The 18,411-nt window shown below is 28.4% G+C and overlaps 1 protein-coding gene and 1 pseudogene across 1 annotated transcript; both read left to right on the top strand.

Annotated features, from left to right (window-relative positions):
- Window positions 1-6,677: 6,677 nt before the first annotated feature.
- LOC107491993 (GDSL esterase/lipase At5g33370-like) lies at window positions 6,678-10,365 on the top strand (annotated as a pseudogene).
- Window positions 10,366-12,128: 1,763 nt separating this feature from the next.
- On the top strand, window positions 12,129-15,531 carry LOC107491992 (GDSL esterase/lipase At5g18430). Its single transcript, XM_016112941.3, has 5 exons — window positions 12,129-12,406; window positions 13,682-13,809; window positions 13,897-14,139; window positions 14,226-14,478; window positions 15,144-15,531. Exons 1-5 carry the CDS (start codon window positions 12,136-12,138, stop codon window positions 15,380-15,382), a joined length of 1,134 nt encoding a protein of 377 aa, XP_015968427.1. The 5' UTR covers window positions 12,129-12,135; the 3' UTR covers window positions 15,383-15,531.
- The last annotated feature ends 2,880 nt before the right edge of the window (window positions 15,532-18,411 follow it).

Here is an 18,411-nt window from a genome sequence, read left to right as displayed (position 1 = left end):
GAGAATGGTTAGATATATCTGTGCTGGGTGCCACCATGGATTCAACCAATCTCTGTAAATGTAACTTTCTTTTTGTTTTACCCCTTTGTGTAAATATGTGTTTGGAACTAATAAATAAATAATAACCGAAAAATAATAGATTGAATCTGCGTAAATATAAATGTAATAGTATTTGAAATATATAATTGAGTAAAATACATTATATACGAAATATTTTTTATTATTTAAATATAATAGATTTATAAAAAAATAAATTCTCTTTTATATAAATGTCAACCACTATATTTATTTTATATTTCAGTTAATTTCTAAGGATAATTTAGATGATAGGACTTCTCATTCAATTAATATGGCATTTTTTGGTAAATTGATTTAAAATTGCTTTAATAATAGAAACGAGTTATGAGTTCAGGTTATGATGCATAAATATTTTTGGAATTTAATTTTTTTTGGCAACAATAGCTAGAATGCTTTAGCCATTTGAAAGAACATTCTCAAAATATTTGATGCTCTCAAAAATGGGTTCAAATTGAATATTGGGGATGTGCAGTAATCTGTCTGGTATGATGAGTAGATTCTTTTTAAAAGATTTTATGATCTTGTTTCCTATGTTCATATATCAGAGTTGATTTTATAGTGACAGATTTGTGGCATGATGAATCTTGGGAGGTAGAGAGACTTGTATCGACAATTCCTCTTAAAGTCAAGCATTTTATTTAGGGATAAGTATGATTTTGGTCCCTAACATAGAGGTCGAAAATTTATTTCGTCCCCGATCTTTTTTTTTGCTACAAAATGGTCCTCAAGGTTTCAGTTTGTTTTAAAACCGTCCTTCAGACCAAAATGTCCCTATCTCTTCTTCCCCAAAATCATGCAAAACATCAGCAGAAACACAAGCATAAGCACCACCACCACCACCACCACACCAACCACCACCCACCACCTAACACCACCACCATCATCATCATGGAATCATAAGAACTTAGAACCAGAACCACCACCACCACCCCCCACCCACGGTCACTCCATCACCATCTGCATCATACCAACCAAAACTCAGAAAATCAACATCATCATCGTCATCCTCATCAGAATCCAGAACTCAGATCCACAACTCAAACTCAGACAAACAAGAACTCAACTCAGAAATCATCATAATCATCAAGAACCCAGAATCAACAACAACAATACTCCAAATTCAAATTTCAGCAACAACAATGTTCCACAACAAATTTCACAAAAAATCCAGAAATTTCATAAAAAAAAATCCAATTCACATAATTCGTTGGCGAGGGCGAAGAGGAGGAGCAGTGACAGATCACAGATGGCAGGATGGCAGTGCGGCTTCCCTTCCCCCTTCTTCCCTTCCCATCTCCCTCCTCCCCTCTCCCTTGTTTTTCGCACGCACCCCACTTTTTTTCTCTCCCCCGATTCTCTGTATCCTTTCTTTCCTTTTTTTTATTTATTTTATATTTATTTTATTTTATTTTATAATTTTTTAATGAGCGGTAATTTGGTAATAAAAAAATTGGTAAAAAGGACGATTTTAAAACAAATTGAAATCTTGGGGACCATTTTGTAGCGAAAAAAATGTCGGAGACGAAATAGATTTTTGGCCTCTACGTTAGGGACCAAAGTCATACTTATCCCTTTTATTTACTACTTGCACTATTTGACTTTGACTGACATGGAACCGAGGTGGAGTTAGTGGCCTTCAAGGACAAAAAGGAGTGTAAGGGAGGGTTCATTGGTTGTTAAAGAATAAATTGAAATAAAATGAAAATAGCAATTGGAACTGATTTTAACACTTGAATCTTTCGAAAAAGATCAAATTGATTGTGTGGTTTGGGTTCATAACGCTCTCTCGACAGAGGTCTTCTGCTTTAGGCGGCATCTACCTAGTTCGGTTATGTGCCAGAGATGCAATGCGACTCCAAAGATAGTAGAACATTGTCTTAGAGATTGTGTATATTTCAAAATTATTTGGCAGATGCTAGATCTTTAGGTTATTGATTCGGTTGAAGGCTTCTCTATAGAAGCTTGATTTTGGAAGGTCATATTTGGTAAAGAGGCTCTTTTAGGAGCCGAGTGTGGTGGTTGTAGAAGCATAGGTGCAATGACATTTTTAATGTTAAAAATCATTGGACAAATCACAAAGTGGTTGCTCTCATCAGAAGCACGGTCGTGAATCTAAGGTTATTTATGAATATGTGTACTTTTTTTAGTACTTCTAGAAACCGTTTGTCTTGAAAATTTCCTGTAGATAATAATTTTAAAGTTAATTATAATGTTAGTTTGTTTACTAATTTGAGTTTCTCTGAATTTGGTTGTTTTATTAAAAATTCTAATGGAGTTGAATTATGAGTTGTTCTGGTAGCTCTCCTCCCTAGTCCATCATCCGACGTGAATTTTTTGCACTTTGAAGGGACCTTGTTTTAATTTAGGATTGCAAATTATTGAGAGACATAGTGTGTAAAATAGATTGTCTGAACATTTTTTATCTTTTGTATGACTCTCCTGATGGTATAAATATGAAATTATTGATTTAGTTAACAAGATTTAGGAACTGTTGTCAAGATCTTAGTACTTGTAATTTAATTGAACATGTAAAAAAGTAAATAAAATTGTGAATTAAATGGTTAGATATAGAATTAAAAATAATCTCAATTATGTTATTTGATATGAGTCTTGTAAATTATAAAATTCTTCAATAAATTATTATATCTGATTTAAGATAGATATTTTATTTTATTTTATGTTTTCTTTTATTATTTAGACAAAAAAAACACACACACTAGGTAGAGAAAGTGTTAAGCAGCAATCAAATTTTGCATATTACTTTTTAAAAGAGTATATTATATGAATGAGGTCACAGGGATGACTAATAAGTGTTCTTAATAAACCTTATTATTAGCTCAATACTTAATAAATGTTGCTTTATTTACATTTAAGGTTGAAATCTTGTGTACTCATTTTTTTTTTGTTTTAAAACAACATTATTTTCTGGTAACTACTTTTGTTATAAATGGTTACGTCTTTATTTAAAGAATTCAGATAGTTGCACACTTAAAGTTTTCACATTTAATGTTAAAAAGAATATAAAAAAATTTCTTAGAAACCAATATTATCCGGTTAACATTGATAGCTAATATTCAACATAAAAGAATGAAATTTTAAAGCTCTTAAAAACAAGACGATCTGAAGTTTAATTAAAAAAAAATTCAAAATTCAAACTTAAAAGAATCTTAGGTTTAGTGAGCTTCATGATAATAAGTTTGTTTAGCAATCTGTTATAATATATAATATTGGCTGAAATTAATTGCTATAATGTTAATTTCTTAGTATTATTCCAATTCAACTTCATATCTTGAAATATATATTTTTTTTATTTTGTCATCATATAAAATTAATAATTAAAAACTATTTAATGACAATATAATAAAAAATATCAAAATATTTAAGAAATTTTAACTATTAATTTTGTTAAGTACATCATGTATATAGTGTAGGATATTAGCTCAGTATAAAACTCAAGACTAATTAATTTTTAAATTGGTTATTGTTATGACAGTTATGTTTTTATTATTAGAACTTCTCGTTCTTACCATTAATAGTGAATTTAATAGTAATGTTAATTGCTAAATTTGAGGATCAATAGTTTGAAGTTATTGTTCTGATCTCTTACACTATTAATTTTTCTGTTATGCAATCTTTAATAAAATTATGAAAGATTAAGAAAAGAAAAGATAATTTTTTTTATTGTAGTTATATAAAGAATAATACTATCTATTTATACTAAATAAATTATGAATTTTAAAATAACTAAAATAACTAAATGTTTTAGATAATTTTATTAGACAAACATAAGCATAATATATTAAAAAAAAATAAACATAACAAATTTTGTTTTTAATAAAAAATGACAATAATTTATTCTATTTGTTGGGCTTACTTTATTGTTAGGCTGATTTTGTTTTGTTATGATGTTTTTTTGGTGTTGTCATGAGAAGAATGGTTTAATAACGTCTTCTTGTTCAAGGCAATGTGTACTAAAAAATCTTGATAGTATCAGAGCTTCAAGTTGAAAGATCTATGGCTTCTCATAATGAAAATTCTGATAACTCCACCAGAAGTAATGTCACAAATTCTATCACCCACATCATATCTACAACTCCTATCACTATGCTTTCTAATAAGAGAAGTATAACTATCATAACAAAAATCAATTTAGAAACTAACTAATCTTAAGTTTCTTGATATGATGAACTAATCTCACTATATATGCATGTTGTGTTTAACAAAATTCACAGGAAAACAACCACATGCGAATTTTTATCTATAATAGAAAAATATTATTTTTTTTATCATTTTTTTGAAGAAAAATATAACCCAATAGAATTTTCATAGGAATTATTTAGTTTAATAATAATTAAGTTAATTATAGTATAATTAAAATAAAATAATTTTGCCATTTTTTAGTTACATCATATAATAAAAATAATAAATATCAAATTCTCAAATGTTAAATAAAATTACAATATACAATTTTGAAAATAAATAACATTGCTAAATAATTTCTATTTGAAATAATATATAAGCTTTCCTATATTCAAGTATTATATCTTTATCATAAAGAAAATATGATGGCTATTTGAATATTGTTGTTGCGTATCGATTCTTTTTTTTTCTTTCTTATTTTAGTTTGATAATATATAATTTTGGGACAAAGATTTTCATTTAAAGATGACAATGGAAATTCATAGAAAAATAGAGATTCTTCTTACGTTGTTTGTCTCCATTTAAAAAATTGCTTCCTATTTTTATTATGGAAAAGTATAGGTACCAACATATTACCTGCCAACTTATTACCAACAATGATTAATTATTATATTTTAAACACATATGTAAAGAGACACATCTAAAAAATATATCTATAAAGACACTTCTATTAAACATAGTTATAAAAAAGATATTTTTATTAAACACATCCACAAAGACATTTCTATTAAATACTCATATAAACAAGAGTTGGCAGATGTTGACAGAAATACTGTTGGTAACGTAGCAGAATTGTTTTATTATATTTCTGTTACGGTCTCCATTTATTTATGGGTTGGGTATCTGTAAATATTAAATTTTAAAAATAAAAAAAATAAAATTATAATAAAATTTTATACAATTTAATTAAAATGTATTAAATTAAAGATAATTATATAACAATCTTGATCGACCATCATAATTCGACAATAGTACTTTCTTCCTATAATAATATAAATTTAAATCATTAATTAGTGCAAATTTAGATATTATACATATCATTAAAAAAAATAAATAAGATGACTATTATATGATATTATTTTTATTTGAAAAATAATAATTTAATTAAATATACATAATTGACCTCGTAATTATACTCATTATGAAATTGTAATAATTGTAAAAAAGTTCATTATTATTGTCAAGCGGCGGCCTAGCTAAAAAACTTCTTGCATAGAGAGGATAATTATTAAAGGTATAGGAAAATTGATTAACCGAGACTTGCTTGGATCGAACGTGTAACACTGTAACTACTTGAATATGAAAACGAAGGTTCCTTGTAAATTTTAATAGCCCGGAGAATAGAGACAGAGAGAGAAAGATAATAAAATAACTTTATTTTTAAAAAAAAAAACAAAAGCTCAACATATTAAGCAAAAATATTAGATAGATAAAATAAATTAATTTTTAATCATTTTCAACAAATAATGTCAACAATAATTCAAAAAATTAAATATCACTCAATTTTTTGTAACTCTTAATAAATTTGTTGACTACTTTTGTAACATCTATACATCAACATGAGAGAGACCAATACAAAAGCCAAGCACCATGATGCTGCATCAGCTATGTTGTTCTTTGAACAAGAACAAGAAGAACCACTTCTCTTTCTGGGATTATTGCTCTTATTATTCAAAGCCATTGATAGATAGATAGATTGTGATTTGTGGATGTGGAATAATAATGAGTAAGTGTGAAGATTCTCCTCTTATTATTAATTATTACTAGTGTAGTGGTTTATTTATATATGATAGGGGAAATTGTGGTTGAGGCAGAATATAAGAACTACTATATGTGTCAATTCAACACGTTTCTCTACACCAAACAACTTTCCTTTTCAAAAATGCTAATTGTATATTAAAATCAGTTACTAAAATCAGCCATAAATATATTTGTGTATAAATACATGTATAATTTAATTTATTTTTAATATATATTTATATTAACATATATTTTATACTAATAATTAACTTTAATAACTGATTTTAGTATATAAAAAATATAATTTATATTATATTAATAAATGTAGAAACTTAAATATAGTCGACTTTACATGAAATAATAGTTAAATCAGTCAAATCATTTAACAACTCTTAATTATCAATTTCACGTGAATTCGACTGTACTGAGTTTTCACCGTTAATAAATCATGCATCATCATATGGTGAACCAATAATATGACATAATGCATTTGATTGGTCTGATATGACCGCCAATTCGAAGGCTTTTGTATCAAATCTACTACCTATGCAACTACCTGCACTTGAATCGTGGGCCATGCACATTTCAATATAATTAATTTACTTTCTAAAATAAAGCCCCAAGAGTATATATAAATATAAGAGGGTGAAGTTGCAGTTACACTCAAGTAGTTCACTATATTTCAAATGGCTAGGTGTATGGTGTGGATTGTGATGGCAATAGTAGGAAGCAGTTTAATAGGAGCAACAGAGGGAGCAAGAGCATTCTTTGTGTTCGGGGATTCACTAGTGGATAATGGGAATAACAACTTCTTAGCAACTACTGCAAGAGCAGATGCTCCTCCTTATGGCATTGATTACCCTACTCGCAGACCCACTGGCCGTTTCTCCAATGGCTTAAACATTCCTGATTTTATCAGTACGTTTTTTATTTCTTATTCATTTTTATCCACTTTCCGTACTCATCTCAGGAGTTGTGGATTCGAGTCTCTCTATCTTCAATAAAAAAAATGTGATTTTTCAGGTCAGGCACTTGGGGCAGAACCCACATTGCCGTACTTGGATCCGGAGCTCAACGGAGATAGATTGCTCGTCGGTGCCAACTTTGCTTCTGCTGGCATTGGAATCCTTAATGATACCGGAATCCAATTTGTAAGTCAAATTATATTATATCATACTAGAGTTTAATTTCTTCGCCATTAGGTCTAGTCATTATCATAAAGAGACAACTTTTTACGTCTTTATCCATTATATTATTACCAAATATTAATGTCTCTTTCTATAATTTTCAATTCGCTTTTTCTAATACTACTCATGCTTTTAATGTCAATATTCTCTATTTATATTATTAGGTGGAAACTCAGCTGCAGTTGACTTTACGTGAAGTTGATATCTAAAAACTGCTAGATGATTTGATTGATTTGACTAAATTTTCATATAACGGATATCAACTTCACATGAAGTCCACTTCATATGAATTTTCACCATATTATTAATGTTCAAATTAAATGAGATATCTGAAGTTTTCTAATTGTGTTAGGTAAACATCATAAGAATATACAGGCAGTTACAATACTTCGAAGAATACCAGCAAAGAGTGAGTGCACTGATTGGATCTGAGGAGGCTCAGCGATTAGTGAATGGAGCGTTGGTGCTTATCACTCTTGGTGGCAATGATTTCGTTAACAACTATTATTTGATCCCTTATTCTGCTAGATCCCGCCAATACAATTTACCTGACTATGTTAGGTATTTGATATCCGAGTATAAGAAGGTTCTCAGGGTATGTAATAATCATTTCTATTTATGTATTTTCTTCATCATTTATTTATTTTCTTCATCATTACTTCCCCTTTTTTCCTAACACTTTATTACTGGTCAAACTTATGCTACCTACTATATAACTGCACATGTGTTTGCTATACTAATATAATACTTGTCACAATCTTTGTCGTTAGATAATTAGTATTTTTTATATTCATCTTATATTTCAATTAATATTAGTCAATTTATATTTTTAAATTAAAAATATTATTTTTTTAATACTTTTTGGAAAATGTCAGGAATCAACCGTCTTAGTAATAAAAAGTGGATAATTAGTTAGTATTAAATACAAGACGAAGATGAGAGAAAAAATATTACTCATTTAATATTTTTTTTCTATTTTGTATAATATAATTTATTTACTAATTAATTTAGTGTGTGATTTATGGCATTCCCGCTAATTTGATTTGTTTTCTCCAAAAGAAGAAGTGATAAGTCAGATCTTATCATTATGACCTAATTAATTAAGAAAAAGTATATCGAACTAATTTTAGTTGGTTAGTATTAATTAATTTTTAATTATAAAAATTTTATTTTTATTATTTTTAAAAATTCAATATTTATCATTTAGAATATAATATTTGAATTTAAAATTTAAAACAAATAAAATAATTTTAAAAAATTAACTAATGTTAGTTGAAAAAAAAAAAGTAAATTCTATAATATTATAGATATTCTTTAAGGTGAATTTCACGTGAAGTTGATAGTTGAGAGTCGTTAGATGAAAATTTAGTCAAATCAGTCAAATCAGCAAACGACTCTCAGTTATCAATTTCATGTGAATCATTCCTTAATTTAAAAAGAAAACAAAAAGACGTGTTTAATTTGCTAATTATTACTGCAAGAAGCTGCTGCATTGTTTAATCCCCAACTTGTTCAAATTATTGGTCAACTCAATAGTGAAATTGGTTCCAATATCTTCATTGGAGCCAACACTCAACAAATGAGCAATAACTTCATCACTAATCCTACAGCATATGGTAATATAATTGCCTACCTCATTGCCTCTTCTATAATATTAATTACCCCACATTAATAACTATTATATAATTTGATAGGGACATATAAATTTGACTTATATTTATATAGGACCACCCGTGCTAATAATAACTATATATATCAAAAGTAGCTGGCTATAGGAGTGTTGAACTTATTCTCTTATTAGGTTAGAATATGATATTATTAGGTTAATCTCATAATGTATTTTTGAAGAGTATTTTTAGGTGAGTGGTCCAATATTATTTCATCAAAATGATTCTAATTCTATTCTGGAATAAAGATCGAATATATTTAATAGAATTTTAAAAAGAGTAAAATGATAAATAAATCTTTGAAGATTTATATTTTGGATAGATTAGTTTTTTTAAAAAAAATCAATAAAGTCTTTTAAATTTTTCAACTAATTTAAAAATAGTGTGTCCACATCTGCTATCTTAAAATATTTTATTGATATTTTTTTTAATTTGTCTGAAATATAAATTTTAAGAATTTATTTATTATTTTACATTTTTAAAAATTAATCCGTGAAATAAAAGATATCTCGTCCTTATAAATATTTTACCCATTTTATTCTCGAAAGATGCAGAATTTTATGCATGGTTAAAATTCAGATCATTGAATTACTCTAGATAAGATGATCCACGAAGTTTAACTAACAGCATTATTAAGTATCTAGGATCTAAGTCCATGAATAGATTCTTATCATACATATATATATCTAGAGAAATTACAAAAATTGATAAAAATCTGAGTAACTAATAAACAAATATCAATAACTACTTCTCTCGATTCAGGAATGGACAACATATTATTATTAATTAGTTGAGACAAAACTAGCTCACCTATCACATGCATAGGCAGCAGAAAAAGAAATTTCTTAATTTGTCTTAATTAACGATGCTGCCAGCTTTTGATCATTTATGAATACAGGTAGAGATAAATGTAGCTAGTAGCTAGAGAGTATAAGACACATATATGATAATAATACTTACTTAAAGTCCAATACATATAAATCAAAGAATTAATTAAGTGTATGTGCAATAATAACAAGAAATGAATTGTTGTGTGTATTCAGGATTCGTTACATCAAAAGTAGCATGCTGTGGTCAAGGACCCTACAATGGAATAGGACTATGCACAGTGTTATCAAACTTGTGCCCAAACCGTGACGCATACGCATTTTGGGATCCATTCCATCCATCAGAAAGAGCCAACAGTATAATTGTTCAACAGATCTTGTCGGGAACCACAGAGTATATGTATCCATTTAATCTCAGCACTGCTTTGGCCTTGGACTCCATGAAGAACTAGATCAGATAATCAAGGGATATTTATGTCATTTTGTTTTAATACTACTCTACTTTTAATCTTTTATATGTATGGCTTGTAGTAGCTAATTTATTTTTTTTGGAATAATAATGTCTTGAAAATTAGTTTCGAGCAAGAAAAGCCAAAGTACTCTCCAGGTTATGTGTACCGTATAATGTATCTGATTCATGGATGAAGAAGAATTCTCTCATTTGCACCTTCGTTTCTCTTATCTCTTCATCAACCATATAAAATACGCAAAATAATTCATTCTTTAGTTTTCAGTAAGAACGACTATTTTTTTAGAAAACTAATACTTTTAGTATTAAAAAAAGAGTTTATTTTTTATGCAATGATAACGTAAAGGTGAATTATATGGTAAAGATGTAAGTTTACAGATTTTTTTTTTTAATAGAATGAAAGAGAAATTAATAAAAGTAGGACTTACATTTTGAATAATAATAAAATAATAAAAAGTTACTATAAAAAGAATTATATTCTCTTTCTATATCACTCCAATCTGTACAGTAGAGTGCTTCTAATGTAAAATATTTTACACAGTTGTACAATCATAATCGTTTTTTTGAATGACTATTTACACGGTCAATATTAAAAATAGTTATTTTTACTAATATAGTATTATGTGATTGGGTACACGTGTACAATAATTTTACATCGACAATGCATCAAAATTAATTTATTTAAAAAAATAGAAATTAGTTCAAAGATAAGACCAATTTTTAAAAAAATTGTAATTCGTCCAACAATTTTATTTTGTTTCTTACACTACTTTCTAATCCACAAGTCAATAAATAGTTTGTCGCGAATTAGTGGTTAATGAGTTATTGTATACACAATAGCAATTCAAACTCTGACATTTGTTAAGCAAATAATTAAATTAATTATTCGACCAATTTAATTATTTTGTTACTATATATATTGATTGATGATTACAAGTGAGGGTAAAGTATATTTTTTGTTCCTAAAATTTATTAAAAATTTTAAAAATACCCCTAAATTTTATTTTGTTCCAAAAGTTGTCGATTTGCATCAAATATATCCTCGACGGCTAAATTTTCAAAAAATTTAAGATCAATCTAACAATAATATATGAAAATTATGCTTGATTTGTTTATATTGAGGGGTTGTTCTTATAAAATTGTTGTTGAATTGGTCTTAAATTTTTTAAAAAATTAGCCGTCATAAATATATTTGATGCAAATAAAAAACCTTTAGAACAAAATTAAAATAAAATAAAACTTAAGAATATTTTTAAAATTTTTGTCAAACTTCAAAGACAAAAAATATACTTTATCCTTACAAGTAATTAGCCTCCTTCAACACTTGAATTACGTAGCCATTTTTTTTTTATCATATGAATTGGCTCGTCTTCAATCATAGACATTACTAGCTCACTCATACTACATTCACACACGAAATATTTATGATTTCCATTCATTACTCAGCCAAATTTTAAATTTGAATGTATTTATTGTAAGGTAAAAATAATGACCACTACACCAAAATCTTGGTACAATTACTTAGACATTTAGCCTCCTTGATCCCAAATCTAGTCTAAAGTGGTGTGTGAAAAGCAATATATACTTTTCCTTAATAATTCACATTTGATAATTAGGAATAGGAGTTCGAAATAAGAGACAGTTGGCTCAAAATACAAATGTTGGATTCGTGAGCGGAATAATACATCAACTATATATATAGCACCCAAAAATAACATGACCTATATTAAAAGCATGCACAATATCCAACAGGAAACATACCAGTTTTCATCTCTTTTTTCTAGTTTTACAATGTCCTCTGGGCGGTGGAAATAATTTCTATTTACACTTGTCACATGCCACATGCACTTTGAGAACCATAAACCCAAATCAGACAACCTAAAAGTTTTCATTTAATAATAAGCAGCTATAAAATGGGTTGAATTCGTGATGTTTGTTCCACATACACACACATAGTGGCTCATCAAATGATGGCATTCCCATTCCCATTCCCATCAAGTAGTTTTATTATTATGACATGTTTGGTTGTGATTTTCTTAGTGGCGGGAAGTGAGGCGGCTAAGTCTAATAATAAGGCGAGGGCTTTCTTTGTATTTGGAGACTCACTTGTTGATAGTGGCAACAACAACTATTTAGTCACAACTGCAAGAGCTGATTCCCCTCCTTATGGTATTGACTATCCAACTGGCAGACCAACTGGCCGTTTCTCCAACGGCCTCAACATTCCTGACCTTATTAGTTAAGTCTCCCATCTTTAAATACATTAACTGTTTTTTACTATATTATTTTCTTAAACTTAAAAAAATATTTTAAACAAAAAATAATGTAGTTTGTTTAATAACTTTTTTAAATTTATTTAAATTTTTTGGATTAATCAATGCTGAAGGGATTATTAATGCAATTAGAAAGAATAAGAGAATAAAGAGAGAATTGGCTAAATTTGAGTATGAGTAATGCTATATATATTCAGTAAATATTTTTTTGTCAGTAATAATTTGTATTTATATTTACAGGTATTTTGCACATAAGAAGTATATAATTTGTATTTATATTTATTAGAGTTTTGTACACATAAATCAATACAATTTGTACTTATATTTTTTAAAATTTATACACATGATTTAATAAAATTTATTTGTTAAAAATGATTTAGTATTTATAACGATCAAATGATAATTAAAACTATTAAAAATTATTGAGCCCAAAATTTTTTTTAGTATTATTGAATTGGACTTGCAAATACTAAACTATACTATTCTATGACTTAAATACACAGATCACAAAGAAGAAAGTACCATTCATTATCTAAACCTAACTAAAATAATATAATTTTTTTTTTTGAAAAAATCTAAAGAATTAGTATTTTTATTAAAATCTAACTAACATTTAACTATTAAAAAAAGAATATAAAATTTTATACTATTAAATATAATCTTACACTATTAAAAATATTAATAATAACTACAAATAACAAAATATACTAACCCCTAACAGGCTAACACTACTGAATATTCTTTACTAATAAAGTTTCCTAACTAGCTTCCGTCTAGTTACTAATTGTATTCTATCTCTTGTAACTATCCTTTACAAATAATGCATGCATTCAACTTATTTTCTCACTTTTGAGCTAACTAATTTAATTTGGAAATTAATTATATATGACATGTGTTAATATTTATATTTTATAGAAATATTTGGTAACAAAAATAAATTTAGTCAAAATCAGTCATAATTTATCTTATTTAGCATTCATTAATTACTGTGACAATTAATTAATATTAAATAAAACAAGTTGTAACTTTTTTTTTTTCGTAACGTTACGGTACTTTTAAAAGATTTTACTAATAATAAAGTAACAAGTGCATTAAAGAATGCAAATAATATAAATTTTCTTTGTAAACCATATAATAATAAGGTTCTGATATTTTGGTGATATTGAATGCATAAACATCCTTCTTACCACTTACGAGAAAGTTTCAATTTTGAATTAACTGTTTCCATTGACTTTCTCAGGTCAACAACTTGGCGCAGAGTCGGTGTTGCCGTACTTAAGTCCAGAGCTAAGGGGAGAGAAGCTTCTAAATGGTGCCAATTTTGCTTCCGCTGGAATTGGCATCCTTAATGACACTGGAGCTCAGTTTGTAAGTCATATACACACGTGATTAAATATTAATCTAGCTATTAGTTAATTAAAAATGAAGCGCTAATAACACTGTTACAACTTGCAGTTAAATATAATTAGAATGTATAGACAATTGGATTATTTTGGAGAATACCAGCGACGAGTGAGTGCACAAATTGGAGCAGCACGAACTAAGACACTGGTGAATCAAGCATTGGTCTTAATCACTGTTGGTGGTAACGATTTTGTAAACAATTACTACTTGGTACCTTATTCTGCAAGGTCTCGCCAATATTCCCTTCCAGATTATGTCAAATTTCTCATTATAGAATACAGGAAACTCTTGCAGGTAATAAATTAAATGACTTTACAATAATGTATGTGTAATAATAACTTTTATTAGGTAGACAAATGAAATTATGAGTTTGAATGCAGAGACTATATGATCTAGGAGCACGTAGAGTACTTGTGACAGGAACTGGACCATTAGGTTGCGTGCCAGCAGAACTAGCCATGCGTGGAACAAATGGGGGATGTTCTGCTGAACTTCAACGTGCTGCATCATTGTACAACCCTCAGCTAGTACATATGATCCAAGGACTCAACAAAAAAATTGGCAAAGATGTTTTCATTGCTGCTAATACCGGAGAAATGCACAATAATTTCGTTAATAACCCCAAAGCTTTTGGTAAACTACCTATCTGATCATAATTAACTTGTATGTCAAGAATTTTTTTTTAAGCTAGTCTTGGTGCAAATTATAACTCAATCTATTAATTAAATTTAATGCGTATTAATAACAATATTATTTTAGTGCGGTAATGATAGGAAGATAAAAAAAAAGTTAAAACTTGTTTTATTTAATATTTATTAGTTATTACAACAATTTATAAATAATAAATAAAATAAATTCTGACTAATTTTAACTAATTTTTTTTTGTTATCAAACATATTATTTAAATAATTTTTAATATATATTTTATATTTTAATATATATTATATACTGATATCTGATTTAATGGCTAATTTTGTGTGTACACTTAATATGAGTAAAGAAAATAAATCATTTTATTTATTCTGAAGGCACTTAAAAAAGTCTTATATGTTAATATATTTTTCGAAAAAAATTTAAGGATCAATAGAATTTATTATTTTTTATTAGTATTTTTAGTTATCAGCCTAATTTATTTAATTTAGCAATCTAATGATATAATTTTAGTCCAAATTTTTGAATATTATTATCTAATTATTGATAAAAAAATTAAATTCTACTAGTCTTTTAGTGTTTTTGATTTTTCGTTTAAGGCACCAATTATAATTGAGATTTATAATTATATCCCTATTTTTGGGCAGGGTTTACGACATCACAAATTGCTTGTTGTGGGCAAGGACCATACAATGGGATTGGGCTGTGCACATCAATTTCTAACCTATGTCCAAATAGAAACTTGTATGCTTTTTGGGATCCATTCCATCCATCTGAAAAGGCCAACAAACTAATTGTGCAACAAATTATGTCTGGTTCTACAAAATACATGAACCCCATGAATCTCAGCACAGTCCTGGCTTTGGATTCTACTTCTACCACATGATCTCCTTTCTTCTCCATATATGACGATATTTGTTTGGAATTGTTTATTTTTATTAATTTGTAATTGTATCAAGTTATTTAATATTTATTGTGTCATGACTCTAATAGTCTTTATGGTTCAATTCATCAATAAACTCTTCACAAGATATATATATTTTGAGTAGTTGACACTATGATTTTCTTCCATTTCTTTAATCATCAAATTCACTGGTGAAATTCATCATTGTGCAAGAGATATATACATATTAAAGCTAGCTTTTTAGTATAAAGAAACATGCGAAAAGTTATCAAATTGTAATTTCTTTTGATTTTGTCTTGTTATATAAATTGTGATACTATTAAAAATAAAATCATATATATCCGTTATAAATTGATTATACGCTTACGAATCAAAAATTAATATTTGATATATCTGATATAGATCGATTATATACTATAATTTGGCTATCGACATTATAAATCAGAAATTAATATTAATATCACATAAACCGTTTTCAAACATCTTTATTTCTTATTATTAGCATGATTATAACTGATATCAGCTAGTGACATACATAAACTTTATAAAAAGGTAAGCTTAAAGAAAAAGAGGTAAGAGACTGATCTGATAATTATATTTTAAAATAGAGTTCATTATTCACACATTAAATTGAGCATTAGAGTACCTTTTGTAGATGTTCACTTTTTCTGTTTTTTTTTTGTGTCGAGGTGTAACTTATCCCAACTAAAAGCTGAAAAATAGCCACTGAAAAACGAGCTATATCAGAGTGAGGCCATATAAGAATAAATTGGCGTCCACCGTAAAGCTTAGTTTAAATTTCCTTTGAACTCCAAAACTATAACATGTACATATTGGCGTACATATTGGCCGATCAACCTCCTCCAACGGTATCCGATCTTTTTCGGATGGTAACGGAACTACAACAAGTTAATCTGTGCATGGCAAAAGAAAATCAAACAATGGCAAATCAAATAGCCAAACTTACTAATGTTCGGATAACTAATAATGATGATCATCGTGAACAATCAAATAAGGAGGAAGAAAACTTTGATCCAACTCATGTTTCTAAAACTCAAGAACACAAGGGAGATCAACCAGCCAATGAAGAAGCAGACTCAATCAATGCAGCTAGTCCATTTACTGCAGATGTCATGAACTTTCAATTGCCTAGAAACTTTGCACTACCAATGACTTTAACTCCTTATGATGTCTTGGGTGATAAAAAAAAGTACGTCAAGAAATTTCGTTTTATGATAATAATAATAATAAACGGTGCTTCTGACCCTATTTTTTGTCATTGTTTTTCCATTTTTTAGATATTCCCGCACTTGATTGATTTTTCTGCAGAATCTATTTCACGTTTTCAGAAACTACCTAAGCTATTTGAGGATCAATTTGCTATATCTTCCATTTACTTACATGATTCAGATTATCTAAGCACAGTCAAACAAGAACAACATGAAAATTTTCGAGATTATGCTATTCGATTCAAAAAGGTGGCTATGAGCATTACAAACTTTCATCTAGAGGTACATCTTTATGCTATTAAAAGCAGACTATACTCGAAAAAGTTAAAAAAAAAAACATAGCTATTGCCAAGTCGAGAACCTTAGCCTAGTTTTGGGAGAAAACCAAAGGTCAAATGGAGATTGAAAAATTTTGACAAGTTCGAAGGTTGGAGAGAGGCAACCCTAGCAAGGACGATGATAAAGCTTGGGATAATAAGAAGTCTTTTCGGTTAACACGTCATGATGATTCTTACACACAGTTCGATGCTAAAAGAGAAAAGATTATTATAGAAATTTTGAATGTCAAGCTTATTAAACCACCAAGGAAGGCGGACACCTATCAAGATATAAAAATGTTGACAAGATAAAATATTGTGCTTTTCATCAGAAGAATGATCATACCACTGATGAGTGCGTGGTAGCGAAAGATCTTGCTAGAACGGTCAGTTTGGCAAAAACATCTGGACAAATATATCGATGGCCACATTCAAAGGTACACGGGACATTCTACCGATCACTATTCTATAGGACATATTTTTTGTGAAAGATAAAATAGCTCATATCCAACGTAATCAACCTCAGGATGTTATTAATTGTATTCTAGAAGATTTGCAAGTGGGGGTGTCTCCAATTTTGCTTGAAAACACACATATCAAGCTATGCTTTTGGTAGAGGGAGCTTTTATTATTGTTCAACCTCCCCTACTGTTCTAAACATGGTATCCAAACCATCTAATTTTCACACAACAATAACCAACTTGGATGATCCAGTGGTAATATCTATCCAATTGAGAGATCTAATTGTTCAAAAAGTTCTTTTAGATCCAGAAAACGGCGTAAATGTCCTCTTTTTTCTACATTTCAGAAGATGAAATTAAGCAATCAGATCTTACAACCTTCTATTGGTGACTTAGTTGGTTTTTCAGGAGAACATCTCCCTGTTTTGGGGTCTGTGAAGTTACAAATTATATTGGGTGAGCATCCCTTATCTAAAACTTTGAATATTCAACATCTTGTTGTTAATTGCTATAGTCCTTATAACTTAATACGTGGTCATCTTTTTTTAAATAAATTTGGTGCCATAGTTTTTACAGTTCATCTTTGTGTTAAGTCTTTTGTATAGGACGATTTTATTGCCACTATTTATAGCGATCACCATGAAGCTCGACCCTGTTACAATGCTAGTTTCAAAACAAGTACCTCAAACTGAGCTATAGGTGCACATGTTAATGCAATTCATAACTAGGATGAATTTTCCAAATTAGCTAAATTAGATCCCATGACTGAATTGCAAGATAGACCCACTTCAATGGAAGAATTACAGAAAATATCTTTAACTAATGATATAAATAAGTTTACCTATGTAGGCGTTGCTTTACAAGAAAACGAGAAAGATGAGTTCCAGCAATTTTTTCAACAAAATGTCGATTTGTTTGTTTGGACTTTGGACTCCAACATAAATACCTGGCATAGATCCATCATTTATTTGTCATAAATTGGCTTTAAATCTCTCAATCCGACC

The sequence above is a fragment of the Arachis duranensis genome, chromosome 6, assembly GCF_000817695.3.
Source record: "Arachis duranensis cultivar V14167 chromosome 6, aradu.V14167.gnm2.J7QH, whole genome shotgun sequence".
In the NCBI taxonomy this organism is placed as follows: Eukaryota; Viridiplantae; Streptophyta; class Magnoliopsida; order Fabales; family Fabaceae; genus Arachis; species Arachis duranensis.
Note: the sequence above shows the minus strand (reverse complement) of the source record. Positions and strands in the feature narration are given on the sequence as shown.

What these genes read in the sequence shown, in the direction of transcription:
- LOC107491992 (XM_016112941.3), top strand. Translation starts at nt 12,136, where the DNA reads ATGATGGCATTCCCATTCCCATTCCCATCAAGTAGTTTTATTATTATG. An exon ending in CAACATTCCTGACCTTATTA is followed by an intron (nt 12,407 to 13,681) that starts GTTAAGTCTCCC and finishes TGACTTTCTCAG; the next exon opens with GTCAACAACTTGGCGCAGAG. An exon ending in ATGACACTGGAGCTCAGTTT is followed by an intron (nt 13,810 to 13,896) that starts GTAAGTCATATA and finishes TACAACTTGCAG; the next exon opens with TTAAATATAATTAGAATGTA.